The sequence below is a fragment of the Fusarium redolens genome, assembly GCF_020744475.1.
Source record: "Fusarium redolens strain MPI-CAGE-AT-0023 chromosome Unknown BKA55scaffold_10, whole genome shotgun sequence".
Lineage (NCBI taxonomy): Eukaryota > Fungi > Ascomycota > Sordariomycetes > Hypocreales > Nectriaceae > Fusarium > Fusarium redolens.
Window position 1 is genome coordinate 712912 of NW_025763673.1, and position 21851 is coordinate 734762.

Here is a 21851-nt window from a genome sequence, read left to right on the forward strand (position 1 = left end):
TTCTCCGATCAAATGGGAAGAGTAGATAGGTACAACGACAAGTAGCTTTATTCGGCAACCCTAGAGAAAGAAGACTTAGTACCAGCTTCCCAGTGAGTTTATTGGTCGTGCGTCTTTGAGCTGGCGCAGGGTGCTCCACTTTGGTGAAGCTAACTCAATCTCCTCCAACCTCAGCCCACCTTGAGGCGCCTTCCCCGTTTCCTAATTTCCATCTTCTGGATCGGCTTCTCCTTCGTCATCTACCTCTCATTCTGCTCTCCCGCCTGTTGCTCGATCTAGCGCTCATTATGGGAGACCCACGCGAATCGTCGTCGTACTCGGTCATCCCGAGGATTCGCTACAACACCGTTGGTGGCGTCAACGGCCCCCTCGTCATCCTCGAGAACGTACGTCGGCATGCAAGGATCTGCTCAGCCTATGTCTTACCAGCTGACAACACTAGGTCAAATTTCCGCGATACAACGAGATCGTGACCCTCACTCTTCCCGATGGCACGAAGCGATCGGGTCAGGTCCTGGAAGCTCGAGGTTCGTGCGGTTATTAAACAAAACCTGGAGGTAATGACGCGGCACAGGCTCACAGTGATGAACAGGTGATCGAGCGGTCGTACAGGTACTTCCTCGAAACGCGATATATTTCAACAAGGCGATTAATAAGTGTAACAGGTCTTCGAAGGTACTTCCGGTATCGATGTCAAGAAGGTAGGCAACAATGAGTGCCATAATAAGAAATTTGGACTGAGACGTAATAGACTAATGTCGAGTTCACCGGCCAGAGCTTGAAGCTCGGTGTGTCTGAGGACATGCTTGGTCGTATCTTTGATGGGTCTGGACGAGCTATCGACAAGGGTCCCAAGGTGCTGGCCGAGGACTACCTCGACATCAACGGCAGTCCCATCAATCCCTATTCTCGTGTAAGGCAGTCCCATCAATCCCTATTCTCGTGTAAGGCTTCCTGCAGGCGCTCCGGTGTTCACGCTTTGGCTAACAACCCTAGGAATACCCCGAAGAGATGATCTCGACCGGTATCTCTGCCATCGACACCATGAACTCGATTGCCAGAGGACAAAAGATCCCCATCTTCTCCGCCTCTGGTCTGCCTCATAACGAAATCGCCGCTCAGATTTGCCGTCAGGCTGGTCTGATCCAGAAGCAGGGTGTTACCAACAAGGGCGTCCACGACGGTCACGAGGAGAACTTTTCCATCGTCTTTGGCGCCATGGGTGTGAACTACGAGACTGCGCGTTTTTTCACTCGCGATTTTGAGGAGAACAGCAGCTTGGAGCGTGTTACTCTCTTCCTAAACCTCGCGAACGACCCTACGTAAGCGCAGCCGTCACGATATCATGCAATTGAGACTAGACTGACCCCGCCCAGTATTGAGCGTATCATTACTCCCCGTCTCGCCCTCACCACTGCCGAATACTACGCCTACCAGCTCGAGAAGCACGTCTTGGTCATTCTCACAGACCTCTCTGCCTACTGCGATGCCCTTCGAGAAGTGTCAGCCGCTCGAGAAGAAGTACCCGGTCGACGCGGTTACCCCGGCTACATGTATACTGACTTGTCCACCATCTACGAACGAGCCGGTCGTGTCAAGGACCGCAACGGACCCATCACCCAGATCCCCATTCTGACCATGCCCAATGACGATATCACTCACCCAATTCCTGATTTGACTGGCTACATTACTGAGGGTCAAGTGTTTGTTGACCGAGCTCTGGACAACCGCGGTATCTACCCTCCCATTAACGTGCTGCCTTCGCTGTCCCGTCTGATGAAGTCTGCCATTGGTGAAGGCATGACCCGCAAGGACCACGGTGATGTGTCGAACCAGCTGTATGCCAAGTATGCTATCGGTCGTGATGCAGCGGCCATGAAGGCTGTTGTCGGCGAGGAGGCTCTGTCGGCTGAGGATAAGCTATCTCTGGAGTTCTTGGAGAAGTTTGAGCACCAGTTCATTAGCCAGAGCCAGTACGAATCGCGAACCATCTACGAGTCTCTTGATCTCGCATGGGCTCTCCTCCGAATCTACCCCAAGGAGTTGCTCAACCGTATTCCCGCCAAGATCCTCAATGAGTTCTACCAGCGAGCCGCTAAGGATGCGAAGGCCAATGCCAGGGATCGGGGGGAGACTGGGCCCTGGGGTGAGCAGCAGAACAAGGAAAACTTAATTGACAGCTGAGGAGCCAATTTGTTGACACACTGATAGGGAATAGTATAATGGGCATGCAAGGCAGAAGTAGGGCTCGTAGAGAGTGCAACTTGTTTTCAATGGATCGTTTATATGCTCGCGGAGTCGTCTTAGAGGAAACTGTAACGCACAAGAGAAGGTCTGGGAGTGTGAACATAGGTAGCCGAGTTAATTCCATTCAGTCAAATCCTCGGCCGATATTTCATCAAACTTTCTACAACAAGTGATCATAAAGCGGGGCCGTGCAGTGCTAGAAATTCTGGTTTATATTGCTGTCCAACTATTCATTCCGAAGTCAAGCTAGACTGATATAAGAAAAGACGTTAAGGAAGAGGGGAAATGACTTGAATTGTCTGTTTCTTACTCTTCTATATTTTTATATTAAGAAGAAGGGAGGAGGACCAGCGACAGACCGACCTTGGCACGGTAGCCGATCTTAGGGAGGCCTAGCTGGCTCAGTCGACTTCGTCCCCCACCGCCGAAACTTAGACGGCACCAACGACACAGAATAGAGGAGCGCCATTGAAGCAACCAAAAAAGATGTTCAGGGGTCGACGAACCGCGGCTGAGGCCGGGTGAGAGTGGTGCTGTTCACGCTTTGCTTACCGCTTCGTGGCTACCAGTTTCGTTCTTGAGTTTGTGAGTCCAAAGTATGAGTGAGGATCATGTAGCCCACATCTCTTGATAATATTGCTACTAAACCTCGAGAGCACCCAGATTCTGGAACCAAGCTCCCAAGGAGATCCTCGGAGATCCCAACCTCAAGGCCGCTATCGCCCTCTGCAGGCTAACTACAACGTTGGGATCCCCATCGTATCAGTTCCTCAGGTGCCCAGATAGCTGCACTGTAGTTACATGAAGGCCTACTCCTCTTTGCTAGCACCTTCTCCCACATCCTCGTCCAGCTCTGCCCGGGCATCCCGAGACTTATGGGCGACATTACTACGGCGTATGCTATATTGATGATTACACGGCGCGGGCGCTTGGTTACGATCTACTCGTCCCTTATTCTCATGACTGCCTAGCATAGCAACAACAATGAACGAAATTCCGCGGGCGATATTAAACCGAATTGCAATGCAGGCAAGGTGCCGGGGGCGCATATGATGCGGCATCTAGGGGGATACTAATCAGCGAATTTGGCATTAGGTGTCATCAAGCCAGATCTTGGAGAAGGGCTCCATCCAGCAATCTGAGGTCGGCTTGCCCGATTCCTCCCCCCGCAAGAGCTTCACACTAACACCGTGTGCCTAACGGATGCCATCACCGCGCCAGAGGAAAAGGAACGGCTCGTGAGGAGCCATGGTTGGCCACTAAATTGTGAGAAAGTCCAGGTTCCTGTAGCTGGACTATGAAATTCGTGGCTTCTGATTATAATTCTTGTGATGTCACCGATAACATTAATCCCTTCCAACTTGGATATGATCCAATCCAATCGTTTCTGCATATCAGAACGATGCAGCTGCAGAGTCAATAATGAAATATCTTTCAGCCATTACTATAGTCGCAATATAGTTTCAAATCTTCCTCTCATGGATCACACTCACTCTAGAATATTGCTGGAAGCCTTCGGTGGCGAAACAACGGAGTTGGGGCTACGTCCCATCGGAGATCGCGTGCAGACCTGACCCATTTCATATGGTGGCCCAGTGTCATTGTTCGCTTTTATTGCTTCGTCTAGAGTATTATTTGCTAAAATTTCCTAGAGGCTGTTTGTGTCCTGATAGCGGTGCGCAGAAGCGTTTGCGTCAAGAAGATTATGGTGACGGTGCACTCATGATGTCTTGAGAAGGGGAGCAGATGACGCATGCCATAGAGTCAATCCGGTATAGGCGATGTGAATGATGGCAGCGGCGCTTCCAGGTCCATGGATCTTCTCATGACGTTACACACGAGCTGCTGATGAGGATCACGGTGGTGGAGTAGAATCCGAACTATCGGGTCCAGGGCAGCAGTAGCGATGGGATGTGGTCTTGCGTGCATCGTGGGTCCTGGGTTTGGGAATGACCCATATAACGGAATAATAATGATAAACGACCTTACGTCCATAGAGAGCGGTACACAACCGAAAAGGTCTCGATTTATTCGGTCAAGCACTGGGATCCCAAGACCGTGTGATGGTAGTCAAACGCCCTCATCATGCCATAAAAATGCGTTGCCGCAGCGAGCAGGACAAACATGTGGAAGATCTGATGGGAGCTGCCCCAGATGTCGAATGCACCTGGGAAACTCCTCTCCGGCCATCGAGCCTACATTCCCAGTCAGTCAGTTAGTCACCACCACTATGGAAAACGATTGGGATGCCTGACCACATAGAGAACTGCACCAAAGAGATACATGGCGCCATGGATGATGATCCAGGTAACACTGATTCTGTCATCGAGCCCCTTGTAGCCGTAGATGGCGACGCCGTGGATAATAGGGATGAAGCCAGATAAGCCGAGGCCGGCGAACATCATGGCTCGGTATGGTCGCCACCTTGGGGTGCGAAACTGCTCTACCCACGAGATAATGGCACATCCGGTGCCAAGCAGACATATCTGGGTCTTTGTCAGTGGCCGTTCACCGTTAGGTCGCGCCCTCTCAAAGCAAAGCTCACTAGGCACAAGTACGCCGTGAGCAGCGTAGGCATGCAGAAGAAGCCATAATACAGTGCCGGCACAAAGCTTCCCACAATCAGCACGATAATTCCCGTATAATCTAGCTTATTCCCCCACCGCGCCACCTTCTGGCTGTGATTTAGCACAGCATGGAACGTCGCGCTCATGCCAAGGCACAACCCTGCGCCACCAATAAAGCATGTGAAGACGAGCACGTCAGATAGTGTAGCAAAATCGTGGCGTGGGCGGATGACGTAGTACAAGTAGAGCGAGCAAGCGACAGCTACAATGGCACCGAGGAGGTGTGACCAGATGTTGACAGATTCATTGTGCAGATTGAATAGTGAGCGAAGCGAGTGCAGGTAGGTAGGACGGATTCGACAATAGCCAGAGTGAATGAAGGCATTGTCGCGGCGCCAGGCGGGGAGGTCGTCCCATAGGAGGAGGGCTTTCTCGGCTTTGTTCTCGATGACCTTGCCTGTGTTGATAGATTCTGTTGATAAGCCTGCCCCTGAAGGATAGCGTTGGCGCAATGCCACGTCCTGGGGTGCAGACCGTGAGGTTCCCATTGCGCTTTGTAAAGGAGATGTTAGATGAACGGATAGATCAGATGCGATTTCTATAGTAGAAAGAACTCGCTCGGTCGCGAGTCATGCGTTGAGGTCTTTTTGTTTATTGCGCAGTAGTGCTGGGTGAAAATATATTTTATAAGACTTGATTGTTAATTATTGAGATGAGAGTTCTTCACGGGTTTATACCTCTAGATGATTTCATCTAAGACTTTGAACTTTAAATCTAGGATTTTCAGACTAACAGTCTGAATCCTGAAGGGAAAGGGGATTCCCGGATTTTCGAACAGGTCTTGAGTTTTTATTTTAGTGGATCGGATCGCGTTTTTCGCCCCGATACCTCCGATAGCGGAATTTACTGGCCGCAACTCGATTTCTTTCCTGTGCCCGTTTATCCGCTCTATCTTTTTTTTCGATGACCTCTGATATCACCCCTGTCAGCATGGCTTGCTTCTCCTTGTATATCAACTTCAGTGTCTAAGGCGGGCTTAAGATTGATTTGAAGCCGTTTAGGAGCCAGAGGCTCACCAGAACTCGTCTTCCGTTTTCGTACGGCCTTCTTGGCCGGAGGTTGAGGTCTTGTGAGTGTGTGAGATGGGGATGGGGATGGGGATGGCGAGTTGAAGGCCGCTTGGTCAATATCTTGAGAGGATGTGTGAGTCCCGGCTATTGAAAAATGTGCATCGGGATTACCTCTCGCCTCCCAATCGGGGCTGGTCAGGATTTCGTTAGACTGGGAGATGTGTTGGCCCGAGGAGTCGGCCAGATTGTCTTGATGCTGCAAACGTCTGTGAAGGTTGACCAATCCACCGGCTCCAACGTCTTCCACTAGAAGTAAGTGGGCAAGGCGGGGTTGTAGAAATCTAACCCATTTTCAGCCTCGTCTTAGTCGCCAGAAACGGGGCAGGTTTAGACTGCGGTTTCGCAGGGTGGTAGCGATGCGCTGTCTCTTTAGGCCCATCAACATTCCCGGCGGGTAATTCCTGCTTTCGTGTCCGCGTTGTCGCGTTGTCGCATTGTCGCATTGTCGCATTGTTGGGGCATAACGCAATGCGTCCCTGCTGGTGGAAGAAGATAAAACTAGCGCGGATTGGCTACATCGAAGCGGAGTGCTCCGAGGAAGTTGGAGGGATGTGTTCGTAACAAATGGCGTTCTTCCTCCGCCCCCCCTCTCATCCGTTTTCCCCCATCACGTCACAGTTGCGTTTGCGACACGCCGGCATGATACTGTCTGGTTGTGATACAATACTGCGATAGATATCCCTTTATACCAGGCATCCTTAGAATGGTAGTCTTTCTCGTTATCGTAGGGGTGTTAAATTTCAGCAAATGAGGCCCTCGAACTGTGGCAATAAGTGGCGTGATTTTTCCAAGATTATGTCACTTAGCAATTGCATCAAATTTCGAACTCAGCATCTCCCCTGGCTTTGTGCTTTGTTTGGAAACTCTACTTTCGATCGTCGCGATTGTCAGGGTTAGAGTGGCGGATGGGACCCCCGGATGGGTGACCTGATCTGATCCCTAACAGTGGGACACTTGTGAATGTACTGCCATGTAAATGGGATGTCCATGCTCATCCATTGGAAGTCAGACTACATGTCATCTTCCCGATAACCATATCTGACAAGAAGAGACTTGGAGGGACCAGTGAAACCTAGCAAGGAGAGTGCATCCTCCTTGTGATCTATGAACCTAGCTTACTACCAAAACGCCGTAATGGCTTTTTCTGTTTTCATTCATATAACTAATAACCTCCCTCGTCCCGCCTTCGCCAGTATAGGCCTGCAAGAATCGAAACTACCAAGTATAAAGGATTTCAGGTCGCTGCCACTATTAGACTAAATACAGACAACTATTCCTCCGCGACGAATCTCCTAACAATATCCACTAACCTCTGTCTCGTCCTCCTCCGGCTAAAAACCTCTCCATGATCTAAATCTTGAAACCACAGCACCTCCAGCCCGTCCCCTTTCCATACTCCATTTTCCCAGCTTTCAGTCTCCAAAGACCAGTCATGTGTGCCCGTCAGATACGCCACAATTGCGTTCGTGTCTACGATCACGTCTCTGCCGGCTAGCACAACAGCCACACGATGGTGCTGGATGTCTTCCTTCCACAAGGCATTATCGGACCAGATGAAACGTCGGAATAACGTATGCGCGACGCCCATGTCTTTAGAGCCGAAGTAAGAGAGCAAGTGTTCACTAGCCTGGGTTGGCTTCCGACAGATCTGAAGAGTCCAGGTTAGCGGAGACCATTAGTAGTGATGTAAGCAGAACAGTACAAAATTATACGCTACCTCAGGGAGATGTAGCAGGAATGACACAGGATCAACAAACAAAATCGGCCCAATCTTGCCTGTGATCTGTTGCGTGTGAAGGAGATGCGTAGCAACAACGCTTCCGTAGCTTCATAGAGATGAAGTTAATATACGGCAATGACCAAGACGCAAGTCTAGAGAAAACAGGAGGGCGACTCACGAGTGTGACACTAGCATAAATTTTTCCCATCCATGTGCCTTTAAAATGCAATGAACCTCCTCGCACATCTCATCCTTTAACATTGCCTCAGCTGTTATCCTGGAGCTTATTGGCATAATCTCTATAGCTATGATCCCTACCTGCCCATCCGACGGGTCCTTGCTATCTTCGGCATTAAGGTCGGCCAAGAATGGTATATACATGTAAAGGCCAACACCGATACCGTGTATAAATAAAATGGGGAGTCTGGTCCTGGAGGTGTGCGGCCGGTACCAGTAAGTGAGAGTTTTCGCAGGCGAACGACAAGTGGTGAAGAGAGTGAGGAGGCGCGTCGGGAAGACGGCGAGAAACTGGAACAACGACGTGCGGTGAAAGTCGAAGGAGTAGTAGCGCAAATAGATAGACGCTAACGTATCAACGACAAACACACACTATAGAATCAAGTTAGTAAACCTCCCTGACTTGTACTGTGGGCGAGAAGTTCATTATGTAGTCCTCCATGAAAACTTACCAGATACCATATCAAACTCCGATGTAACATCTCAACCTTATCAAGCGTCAATCTAAGGCACTGCGCATCACCACGGCCAGGCTCCAGCTTCCTCCCCAACAACTTCTCCATCTCTCCAATATACTCCTCCAGCTCCTCGTCATATGCCGGATCAGGCTCGCCGGAGTTTAGGAACGCCCATCGGAAGAAGTCCTTGACGTTCTCCCGTTTGATCTCTGCTACCGGCGCATCCCGGAACCATCTCGTTAAGTACCGGTCCGGATCGGGAATATTGTTGTGGCAGCGCCAGAACAACCTCCGGCGGTCGTCACGGCCGGCAGTGGGATGTGTCACGACTGTCTGGAGGTAATTCTTACGCGGGAGATAGACGACAAGGTAGAATACTGCCTCTAGAGCGAGCCACGCCTCTAGCACATGGGGGATATGGAACGGAAGATGGATTAAGCAGCGGACCAGCGAATAGATAACACTAAGGGGAGCAATGAGGTGCAGGAGGAATATGCATGTTCGAATGAAAACGTAGTCCCAGGCGGATATACCTATCATGGTGATGGTAGGTATGTTACCGCCAATGGAGAAGCTTGAGAAGGGTGTAGTTTGGTTACCCAGCGAGTGATGATATCGCCCGAGGGAAAAATATGTGCGCTGCCACAATTTCAAAGAGACATTAAAAAGTTCTCCGTGAGGTTATGGTGTTCATATCAGCAATATGTCCATTTTTCAAGTTTGATTTGTGCATTTCTGTTGAGCACAGCACCTTTATTTCGATTTGTTGAGTAATGTTTGACGGCCGACTTGCGCGGCGTGTGGCGCTAATCTGCCCGTTCTCCAACGCACCGAAAAACGCCTAAAGATTGACATGTGAAGAAGGCACAGCTGTAGGAATTGCTAAGATGCTCAGTTGTAAGATGGCGTCATGTCTCTGAATAGGGTTCATAAATCCATTTAGCTAGCCCCAGCTATTATTTCTTGCACGTGAGAGCAAACGAGTACCCCATGGCATGTGCTTAACATGATTGAAAAGGCCGGTACAAGACTCTTGTTTTGCAAATGGGAGGTTTACGTTGCTGTGGCTCTCTTTTATTGCCCTTGGCACATCGCTGCGACTTGTTCTCAACGCAGCCTGTGCTGTATCTGGACTTGGTGTGTCTGCTTTGCCTCCGATTGGCGGACGGCTCCTGGGGGCGGGGCATGTGATCGGGATGATGCACGTCCATGCGGCAAGTCGCAACCTTCAAAGTGTGAATTGTGAATTAGGCGAAAGGATGGAATGGCCTAAGCGATTGACATTAGGTGGCCTCCTTGTGACAACATGTGTTACCTATGAGGACACTTGTCCATTGTGATGCAAGGCTCTGCTTAGGATAAGTAAACGCTTTGCATTTCCGATCGCAAGCCACAGGCAAGCACAGAGGGTTACTGGAAGGTGTCACAATTGACGAGGGACTTTGACTATGCATTGACTCTCTTGATTTCTAACTGAATGACTGAAGTTAGTCTGTTTTATACCTCCTTGGACCGGATTATATTCTTCAGGTATAACGAAGTTCTCACGATCTGTTTCATCCAAGTTTGATCCTTCTTCGTCATACAATACAATACAATTTATCTTTTTCATACAGCCCGTGCGTCAGAGCGACCTTAGGGAGACGCTGTGACAGAAGGGTTCACTTATAAATTCTTGATATCGTTCATATATACTTCTCACTAGATTGCCATGTACTACCTCCAGAAATCCTGGCTTCATGACGAGAAAACTGTTACTGGTCATTTGTTGCTTGCTCCTGCGTTCGTACTTCAATGAACATGGTACGTGAATGACGACGAGCAACGACGAGCAGGGCATTTCTCACTTTCGCATATCATGGAGTATTGCCCTTGTTGTTCAATGTCTCAACCAAGTAGCGAAGGTGTGATTGAACGATGGTCGTTTGATCGAGTTCAAACTCAAATTTCATGTCGGGTGTTGCTTGGTCAGATATCTCACTGTATGTGGTCCGAGTGTACATGTCGAAGTCAACAAGGCAGTACTTGATGATACAACGTCATGGGCCACGCATTTTCAAACATATAAGGTCCTGGAAGCTAAGACAGAACATTATCATCATAATCTATAGACACTAACAAGATGGTATCGAGTTTTCCAATCAGGATTGCCTCAAGAGGATCGACAACGACGAATACATGCTCTCTGCACTATCATCTGTGCAATTGCGCCTGCTTCCATTACCTCAGTCGTTTTCCGTCAAGCGGCTCAGGTACATAATACGCTAAAGAGTGAGTCTAGCGATGCCAGTGGTGCTATTTTCATCACGGTAGCTCTGAAGCTCATAGCGCTCACCTGAACGATTAGCCGCAAGTTGTTTTGGTCTCGTTTAGAGAACGGCTATCCGTTGGAAAGCCCGGGGATCTCCCTTCCTTTCAGGAGTCAGACTGTTAATCTGAAAGTCCTAGATTTAGAGTTCAAAGTCCTAGACGAAATCATCTAGAGATATAAACCAGAGAAGAACTCTCATCTCAATAATAAAGAATCAAGTTAAATAAATATTTTCACTAAGCACCCCTCCGCAACATAAACAACACTATCGCAATACCTTAGAGTTAGTTGGGTACCGGCATACAATAAGCCGTTCTCCAGAATTCCATAAGGCCGCGTCACTAGGTTTGGTGTCTTGGACGATCTGCAGAGGTGGCACAACCATGTCCATTATAGTAGCAGCCATATTCGACACCCTTCCAAAGCTAGATGTCTTTATATGGCCGTTATCTATTATTACAGTACAGTACATTGGGATTTTATTGGCACATTCATCATTTATATAACCGTATTGATCTAATTACTCTCTCCTTCCACAAGACCGGAATCGCCTCGTTTGACGTAGCGATGTCTCTTCTTCTTTCATGCGGTATAGGAATATGAGCTCGACGCCTATACGGTCGACAACTTATATAACTGGGTCATCAAGCTATTCGTGCCGTGGCCGCGCCATGTTCCTCCCCAAATGAGGAAGCTAAGCCAAGCCTTCAGGATAAGACCTAGCACACGTATACATCCGTTAATAGCGATGCGGATCAACTCGCGCAATTATTGGTCTTGCGTTTTCAATATCTTGCCACTTCGGTGTACGCAGCTTGACGGCCTTTATGTGCAGGGGCGGGTCTACATACCCTCGCACACAACTGACACACTATCTATCTCTTCTACTTCCAATACTTCCCCAGCCGACGAGGACGCCCGCCTCCAAATTTGGCCCCACCGGCCCCGCGGCTACTTAATCGTGCTCACCTTTACCCTTTCTCTTCTCTTTCCTTGTCAGCTCAACTTCCAAAATCCTTTCCTTAGATCTTTTGCCAGCCAAGCCATTGTCATCTCGGTCAAAATAGAGCGCCCACGACCCCTCATCTTCTTCCACGGCCATGAAGCCCTCCCAGCCCTCCAAGGTAATTCTCTTATCAATCCGAGTGCAATCCCATGGCCCAGCAAGGTGGTGTTCTGACTCTACTCGCAGGCCGTACTTCACTTCATAAGTTTCTTGATCCACGTATATCCAATTTAGCTGTGGAGGTTCATCGTAGATTGTAGACACCAGGCCCTCTCCCTTGCGACCCCAGTCTTGGTCAGGATAGGGGAGGAAATAAAACCTGCAAATAAATGACCTGAACAGTTGACTCGACCCTCAGTCTTGTTCACCGCAATGTATAGCTGGTTATCAACTGCATTAGCGGTCAAGGGGACAGTTTGTTGCGTTGCCAGATCGCTTCGCAGAATGCATACCTTGTTGTTGCGCAACACTATGGCACACCCATCGACGTCCCTACCCGCGGGTGAGGTACTGCGGCAAGAAACGATGAGGTTCGATTTCACGCCCCTGTGTTGTTCTTTGGCATTCTTTCTCTGGCCTTGGCGAATCGCTTCAGTAGTACCAATGATCGCAGGACAAGCCGCTATGGCAGTCAGAATTCCTAGGACCATGATTCCTCGATTACTGCTTGAATTTAAAATTATCTCGCAGAATTTACTGTTTGCTACGACCAGGGAGAATTAAAATTGAAGTTCGTTGGAAAAAGAAAAAAGAAAGAAAAAAAGCTTTACCTGGGATCGCGTCAGTGAAACGTATTTCATTCACATACGATCCTATGACACATTATGCCCATTCCCTACAGCACAGCAAATGCCTATTTTTCAAATAAACCGGTTATAGGGAGAGTTCTGGTGTCATTCGCAGGTCACATTGCAAGCCTGTTCGTGTAGTTTTGGTGTCATACGTAGGTTCATATCACAAGCATATTTCCTAAATACAGGTTACAGAGATAGGTCCCATGTCTTGTTATCCCTTCAATTGGCATAAGACTTCGGTCCATACCCCGCCCCAGTGTTGTGCCTCTAACAGCTTAGCACCTATGGGGCCTTAGGGCAAGACACTGTTATAGCCTTATTGCCAGTCTGCTTGCTCTTTGCGCGGAAGATAGTGTAGGATAAGGTATTGCCACTAACGAGCGCTCTGATTGAGCCGACCCCGCTGCTGTGACCTGTACGAAGTCTTATGCCCGTTAAATGGATAGGGTCCCTGGTACCGCAATGCATATAAAATACCACAACTTTCCATCCATCCTCCTTGTTACTATACATATTGCTCTATCGATTTTAAATCTTATCAACATCGATCCACTATGTCCCAAGCGTAGGTCTCCATAACAACTCTTGGTCTTCAACTCCCGGCACTGCCTTCGCGAGACTAATGGCATGTACAGAGAACAGCAAGAGAACAGCGCCGAAGAGTCCGAAGGCGACTTACCTCTTACCAAGTCCCCTTCCAACCCAACAGGAGGCCGCAAACCTACCAAACTTGCGATGCAGAATGCAGCCGTGGCAGAAGAGGTCACTGAGGACGGCGCACTACGGCGCACAAATCCTGGTAGAAGAATTGGTCCAATTCGTGAATCGCGGATCAAAGATCGACCAGCGAAAGAGGGCGAGAAGGATAGCAGCCTGAAGATCAAAATTGAGCTGGATCTTGAAGTTGAGGTAGAGATTTATGCACGAGTTAAGGGTGATGTAACAATTGGGTTGATGTGATAATTAGGTTGAAGTCTATGCTAGAGTCAAAGGGGATGTTACGATCGGACTCCTGTAAGATGTGAGTTGACTTCGGCCTCCAGAGACAGCATATTAACGATATATATTGCAGTACCAAATAGCTTGGTCGGATGCTCACCTCAGGGTGTGCACTGTACTACCATGCAGTACCCACCTACCGGCAGCACCCACCTACCGGCAAGCAAAAAAAAAGTTTCCCCATACAAAATGCCCAATTTCACTTACACAGTATTTGACCAGAATTGAAGCTATTAGTATAAAATAATTTCTGTTGTATCGGGGAATTCGTTCAGTCTGATATCATCACATTGCTTTTTTGGTTACGTATGCAGCATGGTCGCACGGGACTAATGTAAAATTTGTCAAAACATCTCCTTTGACACCCAGCCTCCCCGACGCTCCTTCCAATGTTCCCGATGCCAGCCCCTAATAATCGCCTTAAAAATGCCACGCGTGTCTTATACAGAGGATGAAGTTGCTGAAGCAATGTTAGATGTCACGGATAACGGCCTCTCGCAGAACAAATCCGCCCAGAAACGTGAGATCCCTCGGTCGACACTCGGGGACCGATTAAGAGGCCTACCGTCAAGGTCAGAGGTCACACAGCCTGCCCAGCTGTTATCCAAACCTGAAGAGTCTAGATTAGTCGCATGGATACTTCGGCAAGAGGCCTTGGGCTATGCTCCCTCTCACAGTCAAGTTCGCGCCACCGTCAATGCCCTCCTACGACAACAAGGAAAGGAAAAGCCTGTCGGTGTACATTGGCTAGCCAGGTTCATGAAACGACATCCATCCATAAAGACAAAGATAGGAAAACGGCAGGAGGCGTCGAGGTTCAATTGCTTTACCCCGACCGCTGTCAATTGGTACTTTGATATCCGGGAGAGTGAATATGGCTGGATCAAGCCGGAGAACACAGTTAACGTTGATGAGGGCGGTATAATGGCCGGATTTGGCGAGTATCTGGCGTTTTGACCAAGAATTTAGCTAATCTATTGCGAATCTAGGCTTGGATTCTTTGGTTGTCGGCAGTAGTGATCCCAGGAAGAAGGCCTTCCTCAAAGGCTCTCAGTCCCGCACTTGGACTAGCTTTATCGAGGCCGTCACGGCAACTGGCCGTCTTCTGAAACCGGGGATTATCTTCAAAGGCAAAGAACTTCAGCAACAGTGGTTTATCGATGAGCTCAAGGAGGTGGCCGACTGGTATTATATCACGTCTGACAACGGCTGGACAGACAACCATATCGCAATTCAGTGGCTCAGAGAGGTCTATCTTCCCCAAATACAACCGGAAGATGAGTCCGATGCGAGGCTCATTATATTAGATGGTCATCGAAGCCATGTGTCTGTGAGTATCTGCCTGTCCTGAACCTCCTGAACCAAAAGTGCCGCTGACCCTAAATCCAGGATGAGTGGATGGCTACGTGTTTCTTGAACAACGTATATTGTTGTTACTTGCCAGCCCATTGCTCTCACGGCCTACAGCCACTTGACAACGGCCTGTTCAATGCCTCCAAGGCTGCATACCGCAAAGAACTCCAAAAGTTGGCCGCCCTGGCTGATTCTGCCCCGGTGGACAAAGTCAACTTCATTAAGGCTTATGCCAAAGCCAGGGAAGTGGGTATGACGAAGAAAAACATCCTTTCTGGCTGGAGAGTGACTGGAAACTGGCCGATCTCACGACGGAAAGCGCTCATGCATCCTTAGATTCAGCCAGATAAGAAGGAAACAACGCCTGCATCAGAGGGCTCAAAAGACAGACAAGTCGACTCTGATAATACGCCAAAGACCAGTCGTCACATCAGAGATCTTGGGAAGAACAGGAGCCCTTCAACAAGAAGACGGTATTCTGTGATATCGAAGGGATTTGAAGCGCAAGAGTCAAAGATCGCCTCCCTAAGCTCAAGAGTAGCCAGTTTAGAGGAGGAAGTCGGGCGGTTGAGTAGAGGCAAGAAGAGAAAGGCGATACTGAATCCCAACAGGAAGTTCATGACATTAGCCGAGGCTCTAGTGGCTGGTGACACTATTTCAGAACCAAATCAAGCAGCTGAAGAGACAGAGGCTGTTGAGGAAGTGATCGAGGTGGGAGGAGTGGAAGAGGATGAGGGCTCAAATTCGGAGGCGGAAGAGTTACCTGTGGCACGCACGCGCGCTGGGCGCGCAGTTAAGAGGCCAAGAGAATATTAAAATGCATTCAATTCCGAACTGGAAAATAGCAATCAGTTTGTTATTCCTATTTTTGGTGACTCTCTGTGAGGGGGTTGGAAAATAGCAGTTTGTATGGGGAAACTTTTTTTTCGCTTGCCGGTAGGTGGGTGCTGCCGGTAGGTGGGTACTGCATGGTACTGCCTTCTTGGTAAAATGGGACAATGGTGAACCTTGAAACTTACGAACATACAAGCGTTAGCAACTTGAGGATGATGCATGATATATCCGTAATGGGCATTAGGGTTGCGACTGGTCTTAAGGGAGGTTCTGAGATGAAGGATTCAATGAAGTTGGTGACTTGATGTCTATTTTGTTCTTGTGATTCCCAGTAATAGCCACATCTATCAAGACATGCTGAAATTTCTGCGAGGACCAGCTGCACAGGAGATGGCTAGCATCACAATCTCTTCGATATTCGTGTTGAAATGAGCATTTTGTATTGATTGAAGAAGAAAAGGCTAGCGCTGAAACAGCACAATCTATTAAACAGGAGGACATTCACATCCAGCCATCAATGGATCGGAACAGCCATTGATCCGTAAAACTACGAATCTCAACACTCCCACTCGAGCCATTGGTGCGAGATGTTTCCGCTGACAAAGTGTGGCCTCATTAAAACCTCAAAAACATGTTCATGGGTGAAAAATAGGAAAGAGCTTCTGTTACCACGCCTGCGTTGGTTTGCTTGGTCACTGGAGCCTTAGCACCCCAGTTGTTCCGAGATATGTGATAGACAGTTTGTGAAGCTAACAGCTGTTTGACTCTATGGTTACTAGAGCCTCAGCACCCAGATTGTCCAGAGTGCTTGAAGTTTGATATACGGTTGAAGCATCGGAATCTTCGATCACCAGAGCCTTTGTGCTCCAGAGGTACACTCCCTTATTCCAAGCCGTTCACGACTCTGATCGCATAATTATAAAAACATATCAATCCTTGATGACATAAACGGATGTCGCAAATCTTCCAGTTTGGCCACGTCGTGCCCACCTATCAACCAACGACTTGCTTCCCCACGGGGCCAGCTAAGAAGGTATAAAGTCATACGCCCTCTACTTTGTCTATTCCACGTCAGTGTCACCAAATGATAGATCGCTCAGAGTGGCTGGTATAGCTGTTGCTCACACCAATGGCTGTATTGATTGGTTATTTTGAGTGTTGTTGCAACCAACTCCATACTCTTGGGTCTATAGTCCTATAACCTGCCACTTCAGGACTATTGAGATCAACCCTAAGCTAATAGTTATTGCAAGAAGCTTCAATCTGATCAACCATAACACATCGCGTGCCTCCACCACAAAAAGTTTTCACAGAGTATCCCAAGAATTGCCATCTGATTCTATCTGCTCGTCCTCGCTTGAGCCCCCCGCATTCGTAAACTCTTGGAATATCGCTATGTCCTCAAACCTGTCAGCCAGGCTTTCCACACTGGCCTCCGAAGGGTTAGTCATGGCAAGGTTCAAGTCCGCCATAAATGTGGCCCGGATGTCGTATGGTGGGTTGATTAACCGGTTTTCCTCGTACTGTTCCATTATGTGTCGCGCCTCGCTCGCTGGTAAATCGCCTTGCTGCAGTGCCATTGATAGTAAACTTCGGCCGATGGCTTCTGCAAAACGGTATGCCTGCCGTAGACGTCCGTAGCATTGAATGCAGAAAAAGAGATAGAAACGCCAAGCAGGGTCCTTTGTGTCGCCAAGATTAGCGTTTGCGACATGAATCAGGCCTGTATGCCATAGCATCGTATAAGTCGAAGACATATAATTCTTGCGGTATACCACTATAAGGCGCTTGAGTTGATTTACAGACGCTTTATAGGCCGCATCGGGCGAGCTCCTCTTACAAGGGAATGTCTTGAATCGTAAAGACCTCGAAGAGTCCCTCGCTCGAACCGTGAAGGGGTGCAAGATACTAAGAATTGCTACATGAAACCAGATACTGTCGTACTGTTAGAAGTCTTCAAGAACTTCGTTCAGAAAGGAACAAAGAATTGCAACATACTGAAAGATCAGAACATGATGTGGACTTTGTTCCGAGCGCAACATCGACGGTGGCAGCGTTTCTGCCCAAGCTATGAGCTCGCGATACTTGTATTCGGCAAATGCAAGTGTGATATGATCGCTCAGGCCCTCGCGTGGATAAGGCTGATCGCGATAGTATCGCAAAGTCACTTGGTGGATTATTCGCCAGAATCGGCAAAGGACTGGAAATGTGTCGCCCATGTAGGTCGACCGCAAAGTTTCGCGGATTGACTCGAGGCTGCCTTCAGAGGTTTCATGCCAGCCATTTCCCGGTATAGGCCATATAGGAGGGTGTTCAGGGTATGAAAGGCCGGGCTGTTGGTAAAATAGAGCCATAAGCCTAACGATGTTAACCCTCTGGATATTCGGCGCTTACTCTCAGCGTATCAACTTACACTAGCCAATTGAAGGTGCCCCAGGCGGCATAGGATGTTGCACTTTGTAGTTCAGAGTTTACTTCTCGTACCTTGGGCATTGCAACAGTGTGTTCGGTTCCAAAAAAGCCCATACGTGTTCCCATGGAGTTTGCTTCTGACACATACGTCAAGGCATAATGATCTTTTCCATCGCCCAGATATGACAAGCCTAGCAACGGTATTCCGGCGAGAGTTAAAAGAGAATCTGTCGACTTGTCTTCTGCCCAACGCTTTTCCGTCTCGTCACTGAACTGAGGTGTATAACTTTTGACGGTCGGATCGAGCGCACTATACATTTGCTGTTGTATTTGTGTCAGCGAGGCAGATGCTGCTATGAGTAGTTCAGGCGACCTACACAACCCCAGTACATGACGGCACTAAGTAGAAATGGGCTGCAAAACCTCGTTTCACAGTTAATCAAGTCATTCACAAATAGATCCGGATCAAAGGTACCCAGAAGGGGGTGATCTGTTTCCAAGTATAACAATATAATCTTGGCAGCCAAATCGGAAGGAATAGGCACGGTAGTCCAGAAACTTATGTTCAATTTCTCCAATCGCTCGTCACAAGGGCGTAAGATCGGTGTTGGATATTGCCGAGGATGATGGGTATGAAATGGATTGGATTCGAAGTCAAACGGCGAGCCAGCGTTCTCGCTATCGGTGGCTGATATGCGGCCAGTGCTGAGAACTGCCCTACAGGGCGTCAGCTGAAACTGAAAAGAAGGAAGTTGAAATTTGACAACGAAAGGCTGAATGTTGGGGTTTGCCTCGGCGTGATTTAACTGACTTCAAGATACTAGTCTCGAGGGGTTGGAGCGACGGGAAGGATAATGAATGCCTTGCCATGAGCTCAGACTCTAAACCTAAATGTCGAGTAGGCCCACGAGTCCGCTCTTGGCTAGAAATATGTCGTGTTGGACTTATTCTCGGTTGGATTATTGAGAAGACTGTGTCAAGATCGCTGTGACATCGTAGAATTCGTAGGACGTGGATGGCCTGGCTCTCGGGTCCTGACTTCATAACGTCGAAGAGGTCAAGAATTTGCTCCGTTTCTTTGCTCGTCTGGCCTTGGATGTGGCTTTCGACGTAGGTACATAGCTCTTGTACGCCTCGTTGTCGACAAGCCTCGCAATGAGGCTTTTTTCCGTCGCACTAGTTACCAATGTTGAGATAAAGATAATGATGAAGTTGGTGTTTATGCAGCTTACTCGAATCTTTCTTTTGCGGCATGTGTTGCATGCTATCTGTGTTCCGGTCCGTTGTCGCTTGAACGGCTCGCTACTTGAGGATCCGGAAGTAGAAGAAGATCCAGAAGGTTGCGAGTTGGATGCTACGCCGTCTGTATCCGGGGTAGGAAGTAGCTGACGGTATCTCTTAGACATTGCTGAGGGTTAGATACTAGCCGGGGATGGCTATAGCCGAGGAACAAGATATCTTTCGATCGCGTCGAATAGGTAAAACTAGGAGGTAATTATGATGGATAGATACATTGCGCCCCAGGCTGCCAGGTACTGTCCTCGAGTGGGATTCACATGGCCCTGATAATCGTGATTTCTGAGGGATGTACGCGCCCAATGATTGGCTCAATATTTTCGGATCCTCCGTTGGAGTCTCATTGGCTGAATGACCAGCGACAACTGGCGATTTGCTGTCCTATGAGGGTCCATCGATGGCCTGTCAAGCGGGGTGCTTATTTATAAGGGATATTGACGATCACTTTGTTCCCCCGCGAATTTGGACACCTCCCCATCATGATGGCAAACTAGTAATTTGCCCCATTTTGATAGTCCTATCTCCTGAGTGCGTGAAGCCCTCCAAGGCGTACCCCGCCCCAGTGTTATGCCTTTAACAGCTAGCGCCCTTTATACGGGACCTTAGGGAGCGTGACTGTTAAGGTCTTATCATACGTCTACTTAAGCCTTGGGCGAAAGATAGGCAAGAGTGAGGTATCGCTTTTAACGAGAACTCTGATTGGCCTGACGTCCTTGTCGTGACCACATTGGAGGGCTTCACGCACTCAGGAGATAGGAATCCTGAATCGCGGGGTGTTTGTTTGCTCATGACGCAGATAAATGGGGGCCGCGGCCAATAAGGAGCACACAATACTGCTCGATCGCTATACACCACAATTTCGATTTTAGGCTCACCGAAAAGGACAGTAGAAGAACCCATCCAGCTTGACCCAAAGGAAGTCACCCAGGCGAACACATCGCCACCGTAGATTCCACGCTTCATATGTTGCGACGAGTCCCCACAAATCGGAGTCGGATTTCTAATACCCTTCTTCACGTGCCATGAAAAGTTTTAGGATACTACCTGTATTGATCATTGGCTTCCAATTGCAAATATCTGGTCTAAGCATCCCAAACTAACGAGGAACAGTTCTCACCACACATAAATAACCATCTTACGCCAATCGGACGATTGACCGTATCCTCATACTTGGTACTAAAAAATCGTTTCAAAGACCCTGGAACAGAATCATGCTGGATGTATCTTTTGATTTTACAAGAAGTCGTACCTTGTATTTGTCACTTCCTCGTCGTTCCCTTGAGGCTCTCTCAATTGTGAGTACTACTGCCGAAAATGGCTGGCTGTGGCTGACGTTCGGATACAAATGATGTACTCACAAGCGAGTCGGGCAAAAGATTTTTAAACTTCGACACAAACCGTAGGATAAAAACACAACAAAGCATCTCATCTATTAAAATTAATTACTGTACTCTTCCCCACTTACCCTTACAACTATCTGGCATGTCTTTGTGTTATGGCCGGCCTTGCCGCACGTTCCACAGCGCCTTTCCTTCAGTCGCGCCGACCCTCCTCGATCACTACTTCCCGACGATTCAGCCTGTACCTGCGTATTGGTATCCATCTGATCGATTGCTTCCCTTCCTTCCTCTACAGTCATCTTCCCTCTATTCTGTAGGCGCATTCTTTTTGCTCTTCGCCGCTGGCTAAGGGTCTCATTTGACTGTCGATGGATCTGCATCGCAGACTTCAATAATGCCATCTCATGCATTATTGCCTTGGTTCCCTTAGAACATGACTCAAGAGCCTCAAGAATCGATACCGGGGAGCTGTTCTGATGCCTTCTGATTCGTCTTGCTATGTATTCAGACTGAGAGCTAGCCTCGAGGACTATCTTTGGGGTCTTTGAGGCCCAAGGACCGGGTAGGCTGGCTTCCTCCTCAACAGGCGTTGGGGTCCGTAGCTTCACATCAAGCTTTGATATGATACTTTCCGGGTCCAAAGGGATAGGTCTGGCCCCTCTAAAACCTCTCTTGATATTATTTTCTGTCATCGTGGCTTGGTAGACGGCGTAAAATGCTGGGGAAAATTCGGACTTAGAAACGTGGGTGATGGAGCATCTAATCAGATGCTCAATTTCTGACCATAGGCCTTTTTGAGCTGCCCAAAGCACCCAATATCGAGAGGCTGGAGGAGATGAGACGAAGGAGGCGGCATACAAAGTGTCATGATGTTGTTTTCCTCACAATAGGTCTCGAAGTCGGCCGAGTGTCGGCTTTCGTGCCCATCGAGGATCAGAAGGCGATGGAGACCATTTGATCGGGTCTTTGTATGCCGGTCAAAGTGCTTTAACCACTCAAGGTCTGTCTTGTTGTCAGTTCAGCCATTTTGGGTCGTAGCGGTAGCCCAATCGCCTGGGAGATTGCTTTCTTGGTACCAGCTGGTGAGATGATATTGGCCCGCAACCACGAAGTCTCGGGGGAAGTCCTCGGGAGTCTAGGTCGAGAA

The 21851-nt window shown here is 48.6% G+C and overlaps 6 protein-coding genes across 6 annotated transcripts; 2 read left to right on the forward strand and 4 right to left on the reverse strand.

The window, feature by feature from the left end:
- Positions 1–287: 287 nt before the first annotated feature.
- On the forward strand, positions 288–2374 carry BKA55DRAFT_617378 (vacuolar ATP synthase subunit B; the record flags this gene model as incomplete). Its single annotated transcript, XM_046196724.1, has 7 exons — positions 288–386; positions 443–527; positions 593–612; positions 666–701; positions 752–913; positions 997–1322; positions 1377–2374. The coding sequence occupies 7 exons, from the start codon at positions 288–290 to the stop codon at positions 2182–2184; spliced, it is 1536 nt and encodes a 511-aa protein (XP_046047997.1). The 3' UTR covers positions 2185–2374.
- A 1900-nt stretch (positions 2375–4274) lies between these two features.
- On the reverse strand, positions 4275–5362 carry BKA55DRAFT_514045 (mPR-like GPCR protein; the record flags this gene model as incomplete). The annotated part of the gene is made up of 3 exons (XM_046187948.1): positions 4275–4442; positions 4503–4733; positions 4793–5362. The coding sequence occupies 3 exons, from the start codon at positions 5360–5362 to the stop codon at positions 4275–4277; spliced, it is 969 nt and encodes a 322-aa protein (XP_046047998.1).
- A 1647-nt stretch (positions 5363–7009) lies between these two features.
- BKA55DRAFT_646266 (uncharacterized protein) lies at positions 7010–9385 on the reverse strand. Its single transcript, XM_046197210.1, has 4 exons — positions 8354–9385; positions 7843–8273; positions 7647–7770; positions 7010–7592 (listed from the first exon to the last, which is right to left on the reverse strand). Exons 1-4 carry the CDS (start codon positions 8897–8899, stop codon positions 7215–7217), a joined length of 1479 nt encoding a protein of 492 aa, XP_046047999.1. The 5' UTR covers positions 8900–9385; the 3' UTR covers positions 7010–7214.
- A 2240-nt stretch (positions 9386–11625) lies between these two features.
- Positions 11626–12326, reverse strand: BKA55DRAFT_595087 (uncharacterized protein; the record flags this gene model as incomplete). The annotated part of the gene is made up of 3 exons (XM_046195750.1): positions 11626–11966; positions 11996–12056; positions 12129–12326. 3 exons carry the CDS (start codon positions 12324–12326, stop codon positions 11626–11628), a joined length of 600 nt encoding a protein of 199 aa, XP_046048000.1.
- A 780-nt stretch (positions 12327–13106) lies between these two features.
- Positions 13107–13490, forward strand: BKA55DRAFT_474313 (uncharacterized protein; the record flags this gene model as incomplete). Its single annotated transcript, XM_046186159.1, has 2 exons — positions 13107–13409; positions 13455–13490. Coding segments are annotated over 2 exons (339 nt in total), but the record flags the coding sequence as incomplete, so codon positions are not given.
- A 3188-nt stretch (positions 13491–16678) lies between these two features.
- On the reverse strand, positions 16679–19766 carry BKA55DRAFT_739434 (uncharacterized protein). The gene is made up of 7 exons (XM_046201419.1): positions 19301–19766; positions 18880–19244; positions 18446–18785; positions 18070–18389; positions 17655–18014; positions 16782–17591; positions 16679–16717 (listed from the first exon to the last, which is right to left on the reverse strand). Exons 1-6 carry the CDS (start codon positions 19472–19474, stop codon positions 16964–16966), a joined length of 2187 nt encoding a protein of 728 aa, XP_046048002.1. The 5' UTR covers positions 19475–19766; the 3' UTR covers positions 16679–16717; positions 16782–16963.
- Positions 19767–21851: the final 2085 nt, after the last annotated feature.